The following is a 19,535-nucleotide window of genomic DNA, read 5'->3' as shown; positions in this document are numbered from 1 at the left end:
GGACTGGAAGTAACTATTAAAGCCAAGATAGAACAAGAGCTTACTCAGGTAGCAGTTGGCAAGCAATCCAAACCACTAAAAGTAGTGAAGCCTGCAGCTGTGGGAGGTAAAAACAAGCCACCCAAGAAGAAGGGAGGTGGCAAAAAGAAGAAGTAACTTCATCATTTGAAGCTGTGGCAATGCAACGAGTATGGAACAAGATGCATATTAGCATGATTTGTGTATTTATCAAAATTTATATATCTATCTATTCCTTAGCAGCAGATGTAGAATAGTATTGAACAACTTGTCACCAATTTTAACCTTTTGTATGTTCCTCATAATATTACCTCATGAGGTAATGAGATTGAGAGGAATTCTTTACTACGTTTTAACACTTTGAGAACATATTTAATCACCCTGGCTTTATTTTTAAAACTTGTTCCTATGGTCCATTCACTTCCTCAATAGTCTTTGTAACACTACTAAAAGTATAGGCCCCAGTTGTTCAAAATGTGGATCACGCTATCCACTGGATAAATCACTATCCACTGGATAGCGCAATTGGTTTCCCTAACACTTATTCGTGGGATAGTGATTTATTCGGTGGATAGCGTTATCCAACTTTTGAACAACTGAGGCCTGATGTATAACTTTTCAGGTATAATCCTTGTGGCCTAATGGGTGGTCATGGAAACTTTCTGGAAAAGTGCATTCCCAGTTTAACTGCTAAAGACCATGATACAAATGTATTTGTTAACTAACCATCATGATTGAGTTCAAAAGATTGAACTAAATCCAAGGCAGTGTTCACCTTCCAAATTACCCGTATATTCAGCAATAAAATGGACTTCGGAACTAAATGATAAGCTTCTTTTTCGATTGTTATTATCATTATTATCTTCATCATCGTTATCAGCATTATTTTTACTATTATTATTAACCCATTTGCAATTGGGAATTTTGCTGAAACACATCTTTTGATGCTAGCAAGGCCGTTTTCTGTCTAGCCAAAAGGAAGCCCTTCTGCTTAGCCAAAAAGACCCAAACATCCCTTTTTAAGTGCGGGACTACGCTGCAGCTCCAGTGTTTCAGATGTTCGGGAATGCGCAAAAGTTACTGATCCAATAAATCTTCCGAATAAGTGAACCGTTTTGCTCTCTGGTCAAACAAACTTCTTTTTCCCCAACAAAGAAATAAATTTACCTTAAGACTCAAACGTTACCACACAAGGCAAAAAAATCCCTGACAGTCAAATATTTTGCCTCATTAAGCGAATAAGGTCAAGCAACAATTTGATTTCCTTAGTGAAGGTGTGGCATCCTCGACGAGGTGGGTGTGACTAAATTTTCATGTGAAACTGAAGACCTTCTTACTTTCACCATTATAGCATTGTAGTCTTATTTCCGTAACCTTATTCTTAATACGAGCTCAGTTTTAGCCCTTTACCTGTAAAATTATCAGCAGCATTTTCCAACGACAGTCCCACGGCCACTTTCAAAATGAAATTCTTGTCAGGGGCACCCAACGAACCTTTTTTTCTTTAAAATAACGTTTCGAAAGAGAAAATAATGCCGAGAATGGCTAAACTTTTCTGGATAAAAGTTACTTTCCTCAAAGATATTCGGTTGCATACGATTTTATTTATTTGGGAGGTTGTGTTTTTCACATTTATTACCAAGATATTGCGCGCGAGTATAGTTCACAAAGGTCCCCTGAAAATTTCCGTAAAAAGTCAAAACCTTCCGTAAAATCTTCTATTTAAGATACGGCTACCCCACGTCCTTAAACTTGCGACCGGACCCATCAGGGTAGCTAACAGTTTCAGATGACACGAAAAGGCCACCCAAAACTTTCGAGAAAACCAAAGTCCCCCTGAGACATCCGAACAGATGAATAGTATATAGGGCACCTAGCCTGAAATTCATCCGATTACTTCGAGTCGTTTCCTCATCTCAACAACTGAGGGAGTAATAACGACTCGAAGTAATCGGATGAAATTCAGGCTATAGGGCACCTCTATTTTTTTCAAACAGGCTCATAAAACATTCATTAGTTGGATGCCCTTAAAAGCTGAAGATACACTAGTCGCCCTAAATTTGATGCTGACTGGACACACAGGAAAATAACCTTAAATGATAACCCAAAGAATGGAGAACTAAGAAAAACAAAGGGAAAATAAGGTCGAGATGGGTGAGGGTAGTAAATTCATATTACACGCCGTTCATTTTATTTTAAAACCCATTTATTTATTGAAATCACCCTCAAAATATTACTCTCGTCATGGAAAGCGGAAAAAAAAACTTTGGCTCCGCTGTTATTAAGCCTGTGGGGGAGGTACTTCTTCCACGTACAACCGGGACACTGAGTTCCAGCCTGTGTGAGCATCAGCAGATTTGTAACCAGCACAATTGCCGACCCAGAATCCCACGCGAACAGTACCCTTGTGGATTTTCTCACAGACTCCTTCTATGTGACGTACGCGGTGTAAATCCTTTTTCCAACTACTTCCATATCTCATGTATACCACTCCGTCAATGGGAGCCGGTGTTGAACACTCTGCACCATTGAAAGTGAAATACCATCGTCTGCAGCATCCATGGCAGTTAGCGAGACGAAGAGTGCCACTCCAAAAGACGCGCAACCCAGTGGTGGCTGATGCTTTCTTGAAAATGCACTCCTTAAAAATCAACAGAGGAGGAAAGATCAAAACGAAGTGAACCAAAATGAAACATCAGAGATAAACAATGACATGATCGTCCAGAAAAACGGACCTGAAAACCGTGGATTTCAATCACTGTAACACAAAGAAATCAACACACTCGTATTTTCACAATGAAAAGAGGAAAGGAATTGTTTTAACTCCTCTGACTTTTCAGTTGGCTATAGCTATGCTACTTGACTTTAACATCTTTATACCCTCAACTGTGGATAGCGTGCCTGCGATGCTATCGACGTCATAGGGGCAAACCGTGGGAACAAGTTATAGTTACCATGGCGGGTTTACTCAAATTCAGACCAAAAGATATAGGTGTATCCTATAAACTTGTCGTAACTTAAGTAATGTCATTCGAATTTTTTCTTGAATTCCGTATCATTCCATGAATAAATAGCAAAATTTCAGATACACGCATTTTTTTTCTCCAAATGACGTAATAACCAGTAAGATTTACACTTCGCTCGAATCTCAAAGCTAGACCTTTAAGTATCAGTAATTTTTAATTTACGTCGGATTTATTTATTTAATCTAGAACAACAAACTCATGCAGTTGTTACCTTGATCAATCCAGAGTCCTTGTTTTCGCCCAGATTCTTAAAAACGCACTGTTTCCAATTACGACCAAACGATCCTGGAGCACCCTTGGGACCTGTGGGACCTTGACTTCCACGAGCACCTGTATCACCCTTGTTTCCAGGGGAACCAGCTGAACCTGAGGGTCCTTGAAGTCCCTTGGGGCCAGAAGGACCTTGCTTTCCACGAGGACCTGTATCGCCCTTGTTTCCAGGGGAACCAGCTGAACCTGCTTCACCTTTGTCCCCACGTGGACCTGTCTGGCCTGCAGGTCCTTTAACTCCTTTGACGCCTGGTGCTCCCGGTCTTCCACGAGCTCCTTCATCACCTTTTTTCCCTCGTGGGCCAATGGGTCCTTCAGGTCCATGATTACCGGGTGATCCCGCGACACCTGCTGGTCCCGCGAGTCCAGGGCTTCCTGGGATGCCTGGAATTCCTGGTGCACAGAAACACCCACCATGACCACAGGAACCATAAGGTGAAGTCTGTTGAGGAATACTCTAAATGAAAAATGTAAAAATTCATTCCGTTATAAATTCATGATCAATTGATTAAGTCAATCAATTAACCTCAGTCAAGCATCCTTAAATAAAAAATCACCTTTCATTCATTCTACGTCACTAAGTTCTTTCAGGTTAATAGTTCAGGTACCGTTGACTGACTTGACTCACTTCTCATATATTAAAGCTATATATTACAATGTTTGATTAAACAAACTCACCTTGTCACGTGGTTTGCTGCTGTTGTTGTCATTTGCAGAACACAAGGTAATCAGCAGTAAGAGCAGCCCACATAACACAGTAGCCAGCGGTATCTTTATAAAGGTTTGCATGATGAGGAAACCTGTGAAAACCGGAGTACGCTCAAAATTATGGCCGAATATCTTTAAAAAGGCATCAGTTTCAATGATTTGCTAACAAAAAAAACAAAACAAAAAAATTCAAAATGCAGATAACAAGCAACGCGAATTGATGATCTGTGGCGAAGTTACTATTTGTTTTGGAGAAAAAATATCAGTTTCATCAGGTTTTATTCATCAATTTCAGGTCAGCTTTTAGCATTACTTGAAAACATTACCATGTCCTTGCAATTATATATCGGACTTACACGGACGCTTAAAACTTTTGGACATTTCGTTGAAGCGTTCGTTTAAGATTTAAGCGCAACTAAACAAAACTAGTAGCAGTAAGCCTTACATTTAAATATTTCGTGAAAAGAAACAGTTCAAATTAAAACCACGTGAAAAGAACTCCAAGCTATCGTTTAATTAAACTGAGTATATTAGTTTGATACGAAAGATTGTTGGAAACATTGACTCAAGTCCTACCTTGCTTGTATGAACGACTGTAGTGATCCCAAGACGAATGATAATGTTTTCGACAGTACGAAGGTTTTTATGCCCTATTTTGACCAAGTTTACGTAAAAACGTGTTTTGGACAAGTTTGAAAGATTGTTAAATGTAAGTTACTAGAAGCATTCTTATTGGTTACATGTAAATCAGTCGGTCTTAATTGACGAATTGAAAAGAGTCATGTACTGCTTTTGTTTTATTTAAGTTGCAAGTTAAAACGAGTTGGAAGGCTCCATGACGTTAAGCAATTATTTTGAAAACCGGCCAATGATGAGAACTATGTAAACTTCCTTTGAGATACAAGTTAAACCAAGTTTGAACTGAGGGCACTGACGTGATAATTTGACGAAATGTTAAGACAATCATTCTTATTATCAGCAAATGTAATGTTTGGAAAACTGTTTTGCATGCGACAGATTTGCCATTCAAAATATTTATCAGTGTAACTGTTCTGAAGACGCTTTAGAGGCTATTCAGTAAAAACCGCGACTAAGAAGCTGCATTTTCCCAAATTAGCCAAAACAGGTTCTTACATAAATGGAAATTAGCACATATGAAATTTAGGCTGATTTCATTTGGCAATGAAAAAATACATTGTAGCTAAAAAAAGAGTATTTAGTTGTGTTCAGCTTATCCTTCATGAAATCACCGGCATACCAATACATTCCAGTTGGATTGATAAATCACCTATGTCTCCAAACGGGATCCTGAATGTTGACTTTTTTATTTTCCGAGCGTACAAAATTTTTTAAAAACATTTTTAAATAAGAACCTGTTTTAAATTTTAGGCTAAACAGGTTCTTGTGCTGAGGGGGTTTTAACTGGCACAGACAGTGAAATTCCCGAAAGATATCGTTGTTTCTTTCTCTCTTTTTTTAAATCTTAACTCTGACACTTTTGACTCCTTGAATTAGCTCAGTCAGTTCTGAAGAATTCTTTTTAGATTTTTGGCACAACTCAAAAAGAACTACTGCTACGCTTTTTTGATAGACTGAACATCATATATATGTTGAATGATTAACGGTAGCAAGCTTTAAATCATTAATTTGAAAAATCCGAAAAGTGTAAAGTGTGCAGAACTGTTCAAGTTAAGGATTTTTAACTGAATTCACTCTAGAGAGTGAAGCTAATACAACGAGAGGCTAAATTATTATCAGACTGCAAGACGCTTAATTTTGGGACGATTAATCAGTTTTAGAAGAATTGACCATTCTTATAATATTCGCCTTTTGACGAGTTCATTTCTAAAACGTTGTCTAAAAAAGTCGACGGAGATGTTTTTCAAAACCTCGCACAGACACGGTTTAATATATTATGAGGCATACAACTTACCTCTAAGATTTCCAGTTGCACCGCAGTTGTCTCAGTGGACAAATCAAAGGACTGCAGAGTAAGGGAAATAGGAAAATTGTGATTACTATGAATACCTTAACGTATCTTTTAAAGAATCCACGGTTAAGTAAAAATATACAAACTTACTCTATTTTTGTTTTTAAGCCTTAATTCTTGTCTTGTATTCGTTTTCCCCACTATTTTGTGATATTCATGAATCATCATTCTATTCTCGCAGGAACAAGTTAAGAGGACATTGTACCTAAGTTCCAACGAGCAATGCTATTGGCTGTAGTGTTTGTTTTGTCAGTCAGTGATTTATCCAATGAAATAGCATCTTTTACTGCAAGCCACAGCATACATGAAAAGTAATCTATTACCTCGATCTATTACCTTGGACTTGGAAAAAAGAGAAGAAAACTGGAGTCCCTGTTTTTGTATTTATTTAATTTCTTAATTAACATTGATACTGCACTCTCGTGGTCTCTTTACGAACGGAGGAAGTAAAATTTAGGACATTATTAAACGGATATCTTTCTCAATTTGCAATGGCGTCATAAATTTCACAATTGGTTTGAGGCGAAAATTATTGAGTGAAAACACCTTTCATAACTATATCTAAACGAAATGAAAGATTCGAAAGTCGTGGGACTTCTAAATCTTTTATTATTACATGTTCGCTCTCACTCAAGATCTACCTCAAAGGTCACACATAACCTGAAGTCTTTCTGTAACAACCCATCTCTCACGAAGAGTTTTTGTGCTCGATGAGATATTTTCTGTCCTTTTTATTTGACGATTTTTCTTTTAATATTTCTTCAGTTTCTGACCCGTTCATTTTTCGTCTTACTTGGCGACGTAACCCTTTCTTAGTTGAGAACGCATATGTATTGGGATGATGGTTTGAGTAAAAACTGAGGAAAAAAGAGTACGAATATGTGTAGATTTTATGACGCGTGGCTCATTTTGTATCCGGCGATCAATTCAAGTTCTCGTCCCGATCAGAATTTCTCTGTCGGTATTCGTCGAGTTTTGAAAACTGGGCTATATTTAATAATTCTTTTTAGCGACACTTTCATTTCCTTTCTATTTTATCTTTGCTTGGACACATGGTCAACTTCTTGATTTATACGTTTGAAATACACTTTTTTTCTTTCGAAGTTTAAATATAATATTATGTAAAATCGAAATGACATTGAAAGGAATCAGCTACTGATGCGAATGCGGTTTCTATGCGATCGCATTGATAAATGTGTAGTAAAACTAGAACAGAGCCGACTTTTTAGCCTCCGTCGACGTTTTAACATGATAAACATGATAAATCATACCTTCCAGTAATCCATTTATCAAGGTTTCGTCTTCTAGGACTGGACACTGCAATTCATGGGTCAACCGTGAGCCCTTGACAAAGAGACGACAAGAAATTCTGTGACCTGTACATGCAACCAAGTTCTTGTTGAGCGAGACTAGGATTCCTCAAGCCATCTCGCTTTATCGTTGTTCACAGCGATCGGTAAAGTACAGTAGAGCCTCAATTTCTCGAACTCTCAGTGTTCTGAAATTCCCGATATTTTGAAGCAAAATTAACTTTCCTTCTCCAGCCAAACACTGTAATTTTACCCCCGATCTTTAAACGTCCCGATAATTCGAACAAATTTGCTTTCCCATGTAAGGTTGTTGGAAAAATCGGGATTCCACTATAAAGCAATTTCCACTTTGTTTCCTTTGAATGTATAATAATTTTCCTGTCAGACCACGTTTTACAAAAAAAGAGAGGGTCCAGAAGAGTGATTTCGACTAAGCTAGGGAAGGGAGGGTTGGGCGGTGAGAAGCAAAGGTGGGGTAACGGGTGGGGAGGGTGATGTCGGAAGTTTTCTCTGTTTGTTCGATTTCTGTTTTATATAAGGTTTAATTAATTATATAATGAAGAATGGCCTTCTGAGAGAAGTCCAAGTTTTACGACTACGCCTGAACTGGATTGTACATAGCATATTTAGATTATTCAATATGTGTTTTCTTTTTCTGACGCCAGTGAAATGCGCTCTTCTAGCTACGCATTCCTCCTCAGCTACTGCGACTTCGTTTTCTATTAGCGCGAAACACAAGTTCAAGTAACTTAAAAAAGATACTAATAATTTCAAACAGGACGCTTTGTTAAACTTTAGACCAGCCAGTATACTTGTGCAATAAATTGTCGTCTCTGCCTGTCACGAGTGCTTTAGTGTGTCTATAGTATTCTCAACGTAAACATGGCGATTTGTCCACTTCAAGCCGTCTAAAAAAAATTCCGCACAACGCGATGCTGGATTCAGTGTTGCTCTTTACTGAGTTTTGAAAATGTCATCTTCTGATATAGTCACGGATACAAGGCATAACATAAATGAGTCGCGAGGTAGTTGAGCTCGGCTTTGTTCAAAGCTTTCGCATTTTACTAAAAAATTTACTCAAAAAATCGGATGCGGAAATCATTGTCATGGTCTGTTTGTTTGAAAATTGAGCGTGTTGCTTGTTTACTTTGAGGTACTGATGTAAAATTTGCATTCTAGTAACATACACTGTAGGTAATACGTTGCATAATAAATAGCACCTTTCGACTACTAGAAAAATGAAACTGTCTTGGCGGAAATATTTCTCTTGCCTACAGGATGTCTGCTTCTATCTTTGATACTAAACCATGGACCTCAGTTAGCCGACCAGAGTCTGGTCCAGTGCTCAAAATAAAGACTGTACTTTCAATTTGACAAATTCAATTGAAATCTTGAGCTTTGTCATAATGTAGGACCCTACTCTATTAACCATTAACGGAAACTGATATCCAGTTCCTCAATCTTAAAAAAAATCCATGTCACTCTTAAAGGTCTGATACAAGCATGAGTCTGAGCGCAATGATTTGTAAAAAATATTGTTCCATTATAATATTAACAGTGAAATTTTTAATGATTTATAGTTACAGGGAAACTTCGCTGACAATTTGCTCAATTGTTTTGATTGTATGATCGATACTTGTGATCAGACACTGTCAAAGGAGTCGAGACTAGAAGCTACTAGAAACGAAATGAACCTTAGATGTTTATGTACGGTAGTAAATTTAGGTAAAAAAAACTGATTTCCCTTAATGTTGGTTTCAATCTTATTTCCTCGCGATCTTACACTTAGGCATTCCACGGCTTGGAGCGTGTTTCAAATGTAGTCAGTTACTGCCTTGCCGAACTCAGTCGCGCTACTCACGCCCAAGAAGGAATACAGTTGACTCCCGATAACTCGAACCTCGCGCTATCTCGAACCAAAATCGATTCCCCCTGGATTTTCGTCATACATTTACTGTAATTTTGCCCTGGGAAACTCGAATCTTCCGCTAACTCGAAGTAGTTTTTGTTTCCCCTCAGATCATTTCTATGTAATTTTACCCTCGATAACTCGAACCATGTTTTGAGCCCTTAAAGCCTTAAAAAGTTGGGAAAAAAAGCCTAATGGCGTCCGAAACATTGAATTCTGAATTTCCCATTGACGTGTTGTAAGCATGTTAAAGTTTATTAATTATATGGAGGCTGATGTTGTTTGCCACAAATCTAGCGTGAAAGAGCTTTACTTCTCAAAACAGTAAAACGCATACTCTAATTAAGCTATTTGCTACGTTACATTCTGATTTATAATCAAGAAGTATCTTGTAATTTTCACTTGACATTTCTACAGTTAAATGTGATTAAAATGCTCACTGTGCAGTAAAAAGTGTTATTTTCCTTACTCCCGGCTATTTTCTTCGAGCTCCCGATAACTCGATTTGTCTTGAAGGTTCGAGTTATGGAGAGTCCACTGTAAGTAGAAATAAGTTATCGCTAACGAACAGCGTCGCGAAGACACGAGGGTGCGAGGAGGCAGCCTAATAAAGCCGGTGCGCGAAAGTTTCAAAGCAGAATGAATGACGAATCCATGTAATTTTTTAGTAATTGTTTGTATGCCTGATTCCCATATGAAAATGGCGGTGATGCTCGTCGTCACTTTTAGCAGTAGAAATTTCAGATTTTGGTCTGACTTAGGGTGTTCAGAAAGGAAAGCGATTATTTTTAACTCATAAAAAGTTGCTTAGGGTTGTGCATAACAGTAGCAAATGCCGTCATTGTGTTGAAGTATTGGGGTCAAATCCTGACTCGTCCCCACTTGTCTCTCAGTCTCCTATTAATATTAACGAGAGAACCGCGGTAAAGGGAAGTGCGGCGGATGATGGGAAGCAGGAAAGAGACTTCATTTCCCCTTTGACCTTCTCATCGTCCCCTTCGCACCAGTGTCTAATAGTCTGCCGCAACCGTTCCTTGACCGCTTACAAAATAATAAGAGACGACTGGGGACGATTCGGTAGTCAAATCAAGCTGGAGCCACACCCAGTTGAGGGGCTTAATTCCAATTTTCCAACGTACGGGCACGGTTTTTTTTGTTACGACAATTCCCTCCCCGGAAATCTATCTTACTGTATCTACAGAGATATTCAGCTCTACTTTTGAAATTAAAAAAAACAGCTTTCTTCTTCAGAGGTAAGCTATGTAAATCTTGCTCTTAATCTCACAGTATCATTCTGGATCAGTCGAATTAAAACAATAGGTAGAGGCTGCTGACTGCTTTTACGATTCAAATGCTAGAACGGCAGCTAGTTGAAACACTCACTGCAATTAAGGTGCTGTTTATTTATCTCAAATACATCAAAAAAGTTTTTTAGATAATAATTTGTCAAAAGGTGTCCCCTGATTGCTCTTTATCTAAATAAAAATAATGTTTCCGTCAGCCGCCCACATGACTAGTCTTTTTAGGATCGCCCTGCCCCGCCTCATGCCTGCCGCCAGGCTTATTGTAAAGAAAGAATACAATGATTTGTTTCTCTTTAGACATCCTACAATAACGTTTTCAATCGAAAACCAATGCATGCGTGCGCAAGAACACCAAATACTTTGGTCAAAAGACGTTCTTGATGGAATTGTACTTTCGGCGGTATGTAATCTTGAAAGGTTCAGGTCCCAGTTGTTACAAAAGAGGGATAACGTTATAGTACTGGATAAGTCTCTATCCAGTGGATGGCGAAGCTGGTTTTCCTAATACTTATTAGGGATTTGTAACTAGAAAAAACTGACTTTTAAAATGTAAGGCAGTGGAGGAAATCCTTTCTCTTGGTTTGGTCTCATTTCACAATGAAACAAATGTTTTTTTTGTGAGATTCGGAGTTGCCCGCTATGAGGAGTGGAGGGACTGGCATTTACTTTTATAAACTAACTACTTCCATATACTGATGTACTGGAATTACGTGCTAATGTATCGATCCAGTGTAACTGCAAATTTATCGTAGGTTTTTAATAAACTACGTAGAGGAAATAACAGCGATATAACGAGAGCTGTAATTACGGTAATAACACACCGTCGCTGTATTTCCTCCTCTCCCTTCGGCTCAGCCTCATTTTGTGGGAAGCAGTAACTTCCTCTTTGTCATTCCACCCGGGTGTGGTGATGTTAATAAGCACGCTTTTACCCGTTCAAGAAAATGATACTACCTTTTCGGCCAAAACCATGCAGCTACAACTGTATGAGAGGAAAAAATCAATATTTGGAAAGGTCTTTCTCACTTCAACTTTTAATATTTCATAATTTTATGTGAACTGTTTAAAAACCGAGCAAGAGTGTATTATCAGGTTTAAGAGCGACGGTCAGGAAATATCGACCATCGAGTGGCAAGAGTTGAAAAATCGAATTCCTTCATTTTTTGTCCATATATAGCTTTTCGGTAGATAAGTAATCTGATGTAAGTTGTTCCTCCAAAAAGCCTTTTATTTTCGAGAAAAGTAAGAATATTAGTTTTCGTGGTTGGAGTCTCAAAATGGCCGCATTTTCAACCCGAAATTTGCTAACATCAACTCTCCTCGCGTTCGCAAATAAAAGGCGTAAGGAGAAATTTGGATACTTTCCATCAATAGAACAACTCTTCTTCTTTCACTAGAAGATACTTTCATAGCGATATCAAGACTCGTTAAACTGACATAATTCAAAAACGAAGAACAGGTTTTTACGGTGACAAAAACTTTAATTTTGTAGTTGTTTGCTGCGGCATTACTTTTCCTGTGGTATAGCTCCAAATTTTCCCAGTCCTCGTTTATTCACACATTTAGACATTCATCTAAAACATACTTGAGAACTGGCATGGGTTCCTGAAGGCAGCCTCCAAACGAAAGCATCGAAGTCCGGTAAATATAGTGAAGCGTGACCAAAATAACTTATTTAACGGCACCAAGTTTCCTCGATAGTAGAAGAAGAAATATCTTCCTGTTCCCTCATCCTTAGCGAATTACCATTGTTAAAGTCCTTATTTTTCGATAAAAAGTGAGTACCAGAATACTAGTGCGTTTGATTTTTTGTTCTTCAAAACTGACTGTCGGCATCGAAAATGTTACTCTTTCAAGAATTCCGTTGCGTTACTACCTTGATTCCGTGACTGTCATTTTAACGGCTCCGTCTCTTCAAATGTATGTTATGTCACGTGCAGTCACGGAACAGATTGTCACGCAGAGTCGCCGGCTGGTAGAATTCATTGTTTCAAAGTGGCTCAAAGTGTCTAAAATTGACCCAGTTTCACCTTTTTACCCCACTCTTTGGTTGAAGAAAGCTACTTTGCAATGGGAAACCCACAAGAAGTACGAAAAACGAGCCTTTAGGCTGTAAATATCTACTTTTACGCGTTTCGAAATTGGAAGTGTTTACACAATTACCGCCGGCCTACAATGATAATTCCTGAACTTCGATGGTGTCTTACAGAGATTTCCTTCAATAACCCAAGCCAGTTCCCAGGTATGTTTTAAATGAATGTCTAAATGTGTGATTTAAATAGCATGAAGAGAATTTGGAGATATACCACATGTTAAATATTGTTGTCGAAAATGAGTAACGAACTTAAGTTTTTGTCATCCTGAAAACCTATCCCTCATTTTTTAATTATTTCAGTACGACGAGCTTCGCTATTGCCCTGAAAGTATCTTTTAATGGAAGAAGAATAATTTTTCTGTTCATTGAAAGTGTCCAAATCTCTCCATGCTGCTTCGTTTGCGAACGCGAGGAAAGTTGATGTTAGCGAATTTCAGGTTACAAATTAGGGCAGTCTGAGACTCCGACATCGAAAACCGATCTTCTAATTTTTCTCGCAAATAAAAGGCTTTTGACAGGAACAATCTACATTAGGTTTCTTATCTACCTAACAGCTATCTATGAACAAAAAATGAAATAAATTGATTTTTCAACTCTTGCCACGAAATTAAGATTTTGGTCGATTTTTCCTGAACGTCGCTCTTAAAAACTCAAGGCGAAGCTAAGAATTTTTTAACACTTGGAGAACATATTTAATCACCCTCGCTGTATTTTAAACTTGTTCTTATGGTCCATTCTCTTCCCCGGCAGTCTTTGTAACACTACTAAAAGTACAGATGTATAACTTTTTAGGTATAATTCTCGGTGTTAATGTAAATTGGTAATTCCCAGTTTAACTAAAGACCATGCAAATGTATTTGTTAACTGACCATTAAATATCTTATATATGAGTGCAAAAGATTGAACCAAAGGTTGTTCACCTTCCCAATTATTTGTATATTCAGCAATAAAATGGACTCCAGAACTGCAGAACTAAAGGATAAGTTTCTCTGTTTTCGATTGTTATTATCGTCGTCAGTCGTCATCGTTATCAGCATTATTATTACTATTATTATTAACCCACTTGAAACTAAGAATTTCGCTGAAACATGCCTTTTGATGCCAGCCATGTCGTTTTCTGTCTAGCCAAAAGGAAGTTTTCTGTTTAGCCAAAAAAGACCCAAAACTGCCCATAACATATCACTAAGCTGCAGCTTCAGTTTTCCAGATGCAAAATTGTAGCTTTTTAAGTTTGGAATGCGGAAAACGCAAATTTTCTCATTTCCCTGCTTTTTCTTTTACCGCACATATATTAGGCTTCATTTTGGTGGGAAATGTTTCCGCCTAAATCCCGAGGATGGTGAAATTATTTGAAAGAAAGTACTGGAGAGCCTATGTGGAATTTCGGACTTTCTGGTCAACGTTACATGGTTGTATGTAGTTTTCTCTGGTTTGTTTGACTTAATCATGCTTTTTCGGGTTAAGGTTTAAAAGGTCTTTTCTCCCGAACAAGTTAGATTGTCAAAGTTGTCTATGACCGTTACTTAGACTGATGACGTGACAAGTAGTAAAAGGGACGAGGATCCCCACGGGAGGTTCAGGTGTTAGTTGGTTAATTCAGCCACATTAGCAGATTAGCTTTAGTTCTAGTGCTATAAATATGGTGGGGATAGGAAGAGGGCGTTTTTTATTTATTTATTTTATCTACTTTTTTTAAGAAGAAGTTTACAGTGTTGTCAAACCCATGGAGGGAAATCGATGTCAGAGCGCGTCACGTCAATCACGCGACTCATTTGTAACGTGGAGCTTGTGACTGATCAATGAAGTGAATAACCAGTATTAATTGCACGGGAGCATTAGAGAGATAGCATACCATTCTGTAAATTTGGTTGTTGGATTTTTGGATGCCTGATCGTAGGCATGCGCACTCGTTTATGATCATCTGAGAAGCTTTACATAGCAGTGTAACTCTCACAAGCTTACAGGTCGGACTACGTGATTAATACACCCGTGCTTGCACAGCTAGCCGTAACTGTTCCAATATTTCTTTAATAAGTGAACCGTTTCGATTTCTCGTCAAACACTTTACTTTTTCCCTGACAAACGAATAAATTACCTAAAGGCTCAAATGTTACCTCCTCGGGCAACAAATCCATAACAGTCAAACATTTTGCCGCGTAGGTCAACAGCAATTTGATTTCATGTGTGAATGTTTGGCATCCGCAGCGAAGTGGCTGTGGCTAAAATTTAAGTGTGAAAAGATCTCTCTGTGTTCTAAAATTTCACCATTATAGCATCGCGGTCATATTTCGTAACCTTATTCTCCGTACGAACTCAGTTTTAGCTCTTTACTTGTAAAACTAGGAGTAATCAGAGCTTAGGAGAGTGCGTTCGATATGTTTGCTAGGCGTACAGGTAGCAGTTGAGGGCCAGGGTGGATGGTTCTTGCGATAGATAACTGTGATTATGGCATATTTTGAACAGTGAAACCTCGATTTAAACTGTGTATCATTATGAAAAGGTTTTGAAGGCTAGTGATCAGCGTGATATCGTATGGTTCGTCTCAAATGCTTGTTATTTGAGGAGACACTGGCCAGGGTGCTTCGGGCGTGTAAAAAGAACTTTTTGTTTTTTTTTGTTTTTTGAAGGCTTAATCCAAAGTAAAATTTTACTCAGGGTGTAAAATTTCAGCACACTTTTGAAAGATGAACGCTTTGGAAGATTCATTAAACACGAATCGATAGTAGACCTTCAGCAAACTCAGGGTGTAAACTTTCAGCACACTTTTGAAAGATGAACGTTTTGGAAAATTCAGTAAACACAGATCGATAGTAGACCTTCAGCAAACTCAAAATATGTACGCTTTACGAAGATTCAGCCCACTTTTAAAAGATGAACGATTTACGAAGACAGAATAGCAGACCTCAGCAAACGTTTGAAAGATGAACGCCGACACACGAATCACCACGTGAGTTAGCGCGTCAAAGTGAGGCAAAACGTGAGCAAGCGGGGTCGAAGACGAATGCAATCTCGAAATTAATTGCACAGGACACCCTATAATGCACAGAACACCCGACACAAATTAGGGGTTGCGTTCTCGTACCTCGAACGCAATTATCAGCAGCATTTTCTAACGACAGTCCCACGGCCACTTTCAAAATGAAATTTCTATCAGGGGCAGCTAACAAATGTTTTTCAGTAAAAAAAAAACGGTTCGAATGATAAAATAATGCCTACAAATCATTCTGTAGCTTGCGGAAAGACTAAGTTGTTCAGGATAAAAGTTACATTCTTCTAAGGATACTCGGTTTCATACGATTTTTTTTTAATTTGGGAGGTTGTGTTTTTCACATTTTATTAATACCAAGATATACCCTGGGTGCCAGAGGTTTTTTTCCTGTTGTTTGCGGCGAAAATTGAGAGGCAATCGCCATCGACACGATCGCGGCCTCGCCGCTCAATTTTTGCGTCAAACAACAGGGAAAAAAACCCTCTGGCACCCAGGGTAACCAAGATATTGCGCCGATTATTGTTAAAAAAGGGTCTCCTAAATATTTCGGTAAAAATTCAAAACGTTCCGTAGAATCTTCTATTTAAGGTGCCGCTACTCCATGTTCTGGAACTTTCGACCGGGCCCATCAGGGTAGCTAACAGTTTCAGATGAGATTACGCAACTAAAACTTTCGAGACGACCAGAGTTCACCTAAGACATCCGAACAGATAAATAGTATTTAGGGCAGCTACAAATTTACCAAACAGGCTTCTAAAACATTCGGTCGTTGGGTGCCCCGATTCTAGTACCATCAGCTGAAGATATATCATTTGCTCTGACTTTAATGTTGACTTCAGTTCATTAATTTGTAGAAATATAAGCGAAGGAAAATAACACTGAATGATAAATTAAAGAATCAGAAAAAAGGCGGAAATAATGGGCGCAAGAAAGAACGGGCTCCCTCGCTTGTCCGTTCTTTCTTGCGCTCATTTAATACTTCCAAGCACCTGCAACGCAGGCTAAGGTCCCGAAGGGTAGTATAAAATTCAGAATGTACGCTATTTATTTTATCTTAAAGCCCATTTATTTAGTAACATAAAAGAGTCGCTCTAACATTGTTGTCACCTTGTGACAATAGTGAACATAATGTAAGCTCTAAATCCTACACCTTTCAAACAGATTTTCTGCGCAAACCTAGACTCCTGTCTCTAACAATCAAAATTTACTTCAGTTTGCTTACTGATTACCCCCGAAATATTACTCTGTTCATGGTTATCTTTAAAAGTGAAACAGAAACTCTGACCGTGCTGCTATTAAGCCTGTGGGGGAGATAATTCTTCCACGTATATCCGGGACACTGAGTTCCAGCCTGTCCGAGCATCAGCAGATCCGTAACCAGCACAATTGCCCACCCAGAATCCCACGCGAACAGTACCCTTGCGGATTTTCTCACAGACTCCTTCAATGTGACGTACACGGTGCAAATTCTTTTTGCCGCTGGTTCCATATACCATGTAGACTATACCGTCAATGGCTGCTGGTGCTGAACACTCAGCACCGTTGAAAGTGAAATACCATCGTCTGCAGCAATGATGGCAGCCATAGAGACGAAGATTTCCATTCCAGAAGACACGCAATCCAGTGGTATCTGATGTTTTCTTGAAAATGCATTCCTTTAAAATCGACAGAAGAAGAAAGATCTGAACTAGGTGAACCGAAATTAAACATGTGCGTTTAATTGGTTCATGACATTCAGGAAAAACCGATCTGAAAGCCGTGTATATCACTCGCTGTATCAGTAAGAAATTTCTTCCTGGAAACAATTTAAACATGGATCAACAAGCAAACTCATTTTTGCAAAGAGGATTGCTGGAACTCCCCTCACTCTTTATTGGGCTAGAGCTGGACATTCTACTTTTGTAATTATTTTACCCTTAACTGTACTAGATAGCTTGGACCTTGGGAACAATTAAGTAGTATAGTCGGCCATGACGTATTTCACTCAAATTCAGACCAAAAGATGTACGTATATCTGAAACTGATCTTGTTTTTGGACCTTTTTCCTGCATTTTGCATCATTCCATGAATAGTATAGCTCGCACAAGTTTAGAAACACGCATCTTTTTCTCAAAGAACTTAACCAATGAGCTTTACACGTAATAAGGCAAATTTCAAAGCCAGACTTATTAGTTTGCTTTGGCTTGATTTATAAAAACTAGCACAACCAACTCAGTTGTTACCTTTATCAATCCAGAGTCCCTTTGATCGTCCAGATTCTTAAAAACGCACTGTTTCCAATTACGACCAAACGATCCTGGAGCACCCTTTGGACCTGGAGGACCTTGACTTCCACGAGCACCTGAATCACCCTTGTTTCCATGGGAACCAGCTGAACCTGAGGGTCCTTGAAGTCCCTTGGGGCCAGAAGGACCTTGCTTTCCACGAGGACCTTCATCACCCTTATTTCCAGGGGAACCAGCTGAACCTGCTTCACCTTTGTCCCCACGTGGACCTGCTGGGCCTGCAGGTCCTTTAACTCCTTTGACGCCTGGTGCTCCCGGTCTTCCACGGTCTCCTTCATCGCCTTTCTTTCCTCGTGGGCCCATGGGTCCTTCAGGTCCATGATTTCCAGGTGATCCCGCAACACCTCCAGGTCCTGCGGGTCCAGGGCTTCCTGGGATGCCGGGAATTCCTGGTGCACAGAAACACTCACCATGACCACAAGAACCATTAGGTGACGTGTGTTGAGGAATACTCTAAATGAAAAATTTAAAAATTCATGCCGTTATAAATTCATGATCAATTGATTAAATCAATCAATTAACCTTAGTCAAGCATCCTTAAATAAAAAATCACCGTTCATTCATTCTACCTCACTAAGTTCTTTCAGGTTAATAGTTCAGGTACCATTGACTGACTTTCACTTCTCATATATTAAAGCTATATATTACAATGTTTGATTACACAAACTCACCTTGTCACGTGGTTTGCTGCTGTTGTTGTCATTTGCAGAACACAAGGTAATGAGCAGTAAGAGCAGCCCGCATAACACAGTAGCCAGCGGTATCTTTATAAAGGTTTGCATGATGAGGAAACCTGTGAAAACAGGAGTACGCTCAAAATTATGGCCAAATATTCTTTAAAAAGGCATCGGTTTCAATGATTTGCTAAAAAAAAAAAATCAAAATGTAGATAACAAGCAACGCGAATTGATGATCTGTGGCAAAGTTACTATTTGTTTTGTGGAAAAAATATCAGTTTCGTCAGGTTTCATTCATCAATTTCAGGTCAGCTTTTAGTATTACTTGAAAACATTACCATGTCCTTGCAATTATATGTCAGACTTACACGGACGCTTAAAACTTTTGGACATTTCGTTGAAGCGTTCGCTTAAGATTTAGGCGCAAAACTAGTAGCGATAAGCCTTACATTTAAATATTTCGTGAAAAGAAACAGTTCAAATTGAAACCAAGTGAAAAGACTCCAAGCTATCGTTCAATTAAACTGAGTATATTAGTTTGATACGAAAGATTGTTGGAAACATTGACTCAAGTCCTACCTTACTTGTATGAACGACCGTAGTGATCCCAAGACGAATGATAATTTTTTTGAAAGTACGAAAGTTTTTATGCCCTGTTTTGACCAAGTTTACTTAAAAACGTGTTTTGGACAAGTTTGAAATATTGTTAAATGTAAGTTTCTAGAAGTATTCCTATTGGTTACATGTAAATCAGTCGGTCTTAATTGACGAATTGAAAGGAGTCATGTACTGCTTTTGTTTTATTTAAGTAGCAAGTTAAAACGAGTTGGAAGGCTCCATGACGTTAAGCAATTATTTTGAAAACCGGCCAATGATAAGAGCTGTTTTAAACTTCCTTTGAGATACAAGTTGAACCAAGTTTGAAGGGCACTGACGTGATAATTTGACGAATGA

General features: G+C 38.6%; 2 protein-coding genes across 2 annotated transcripts in view; one reads left to right on the top strand and one right to left on the bottom strand.

Moving 5' to 3' along the window:
- The window catches only part of LOC140952732 (UPF0390 protein zgc136864-like), a 3,247-nt gene extending 2,427 nt beyond the window's left edge, over positions 1 to 820 (top strand). The window contains exon 3 of the mRNA XM_073402174.1: positions 1 to 820. Coding sequence (XP_073258275.1) covers positions 1 to 156 — 156 coding nt within the window. The 3' untranslated portion in view covers positions 157 to 820.
- Positions 821 to 2,180: 1,360 nt separating this feature from the next.
- Positions 2,181 to 19,183, bottom strand: LOC140953201 (uncharacterized). Its single transcript, XM_073402701.1, has 9 exons — positions 19,166 to 19,183; positions 18,576 to 18,697; positions 17,842 to 18,357; positions 17,014 to 17,274; positions 5,956 to 6,006; positions 4,599 to 4,665; positions 3,993 to 4,114; positions 3,256 to 3,771; positions 2,181 to 2,659 (listed from the first exon to the last, which is right to left on the bottom strand). Exons 2-9 carry the CDS (start codon positions 18,684 to 18,686, stop codon positions 2,300 to 2,302), a joined length of 2,004 nt encoding a protein of 667 aa, XP_073258802.1. The 5' UTR covers positions 18,687 to 18,697; positions 19,166 to 19,183; the 3' UTR covers positions 2,181 to 2,299.
- Positions 19,184 to 19,535: the final 352 nt, after the last annotated feature.

The sequence above is a fragment of the Porites lutea genome, chromosome 11 (genome assembly GCF_958299795.1).
Source record: "Porites lutea chromosome 11, jaPorLute2.1, whole genome shotgun sequence".
NCBI classification, from domain to species: domain Eukaryota; kingdom Metazoa; phylum Cnidaria; class Anthozoa; order Scleractinia; family Poritidae; genus Porites; species Porites lutea.
This window is presented reverse-complemented; position numbering and strand designations above follow the sequence as displayed.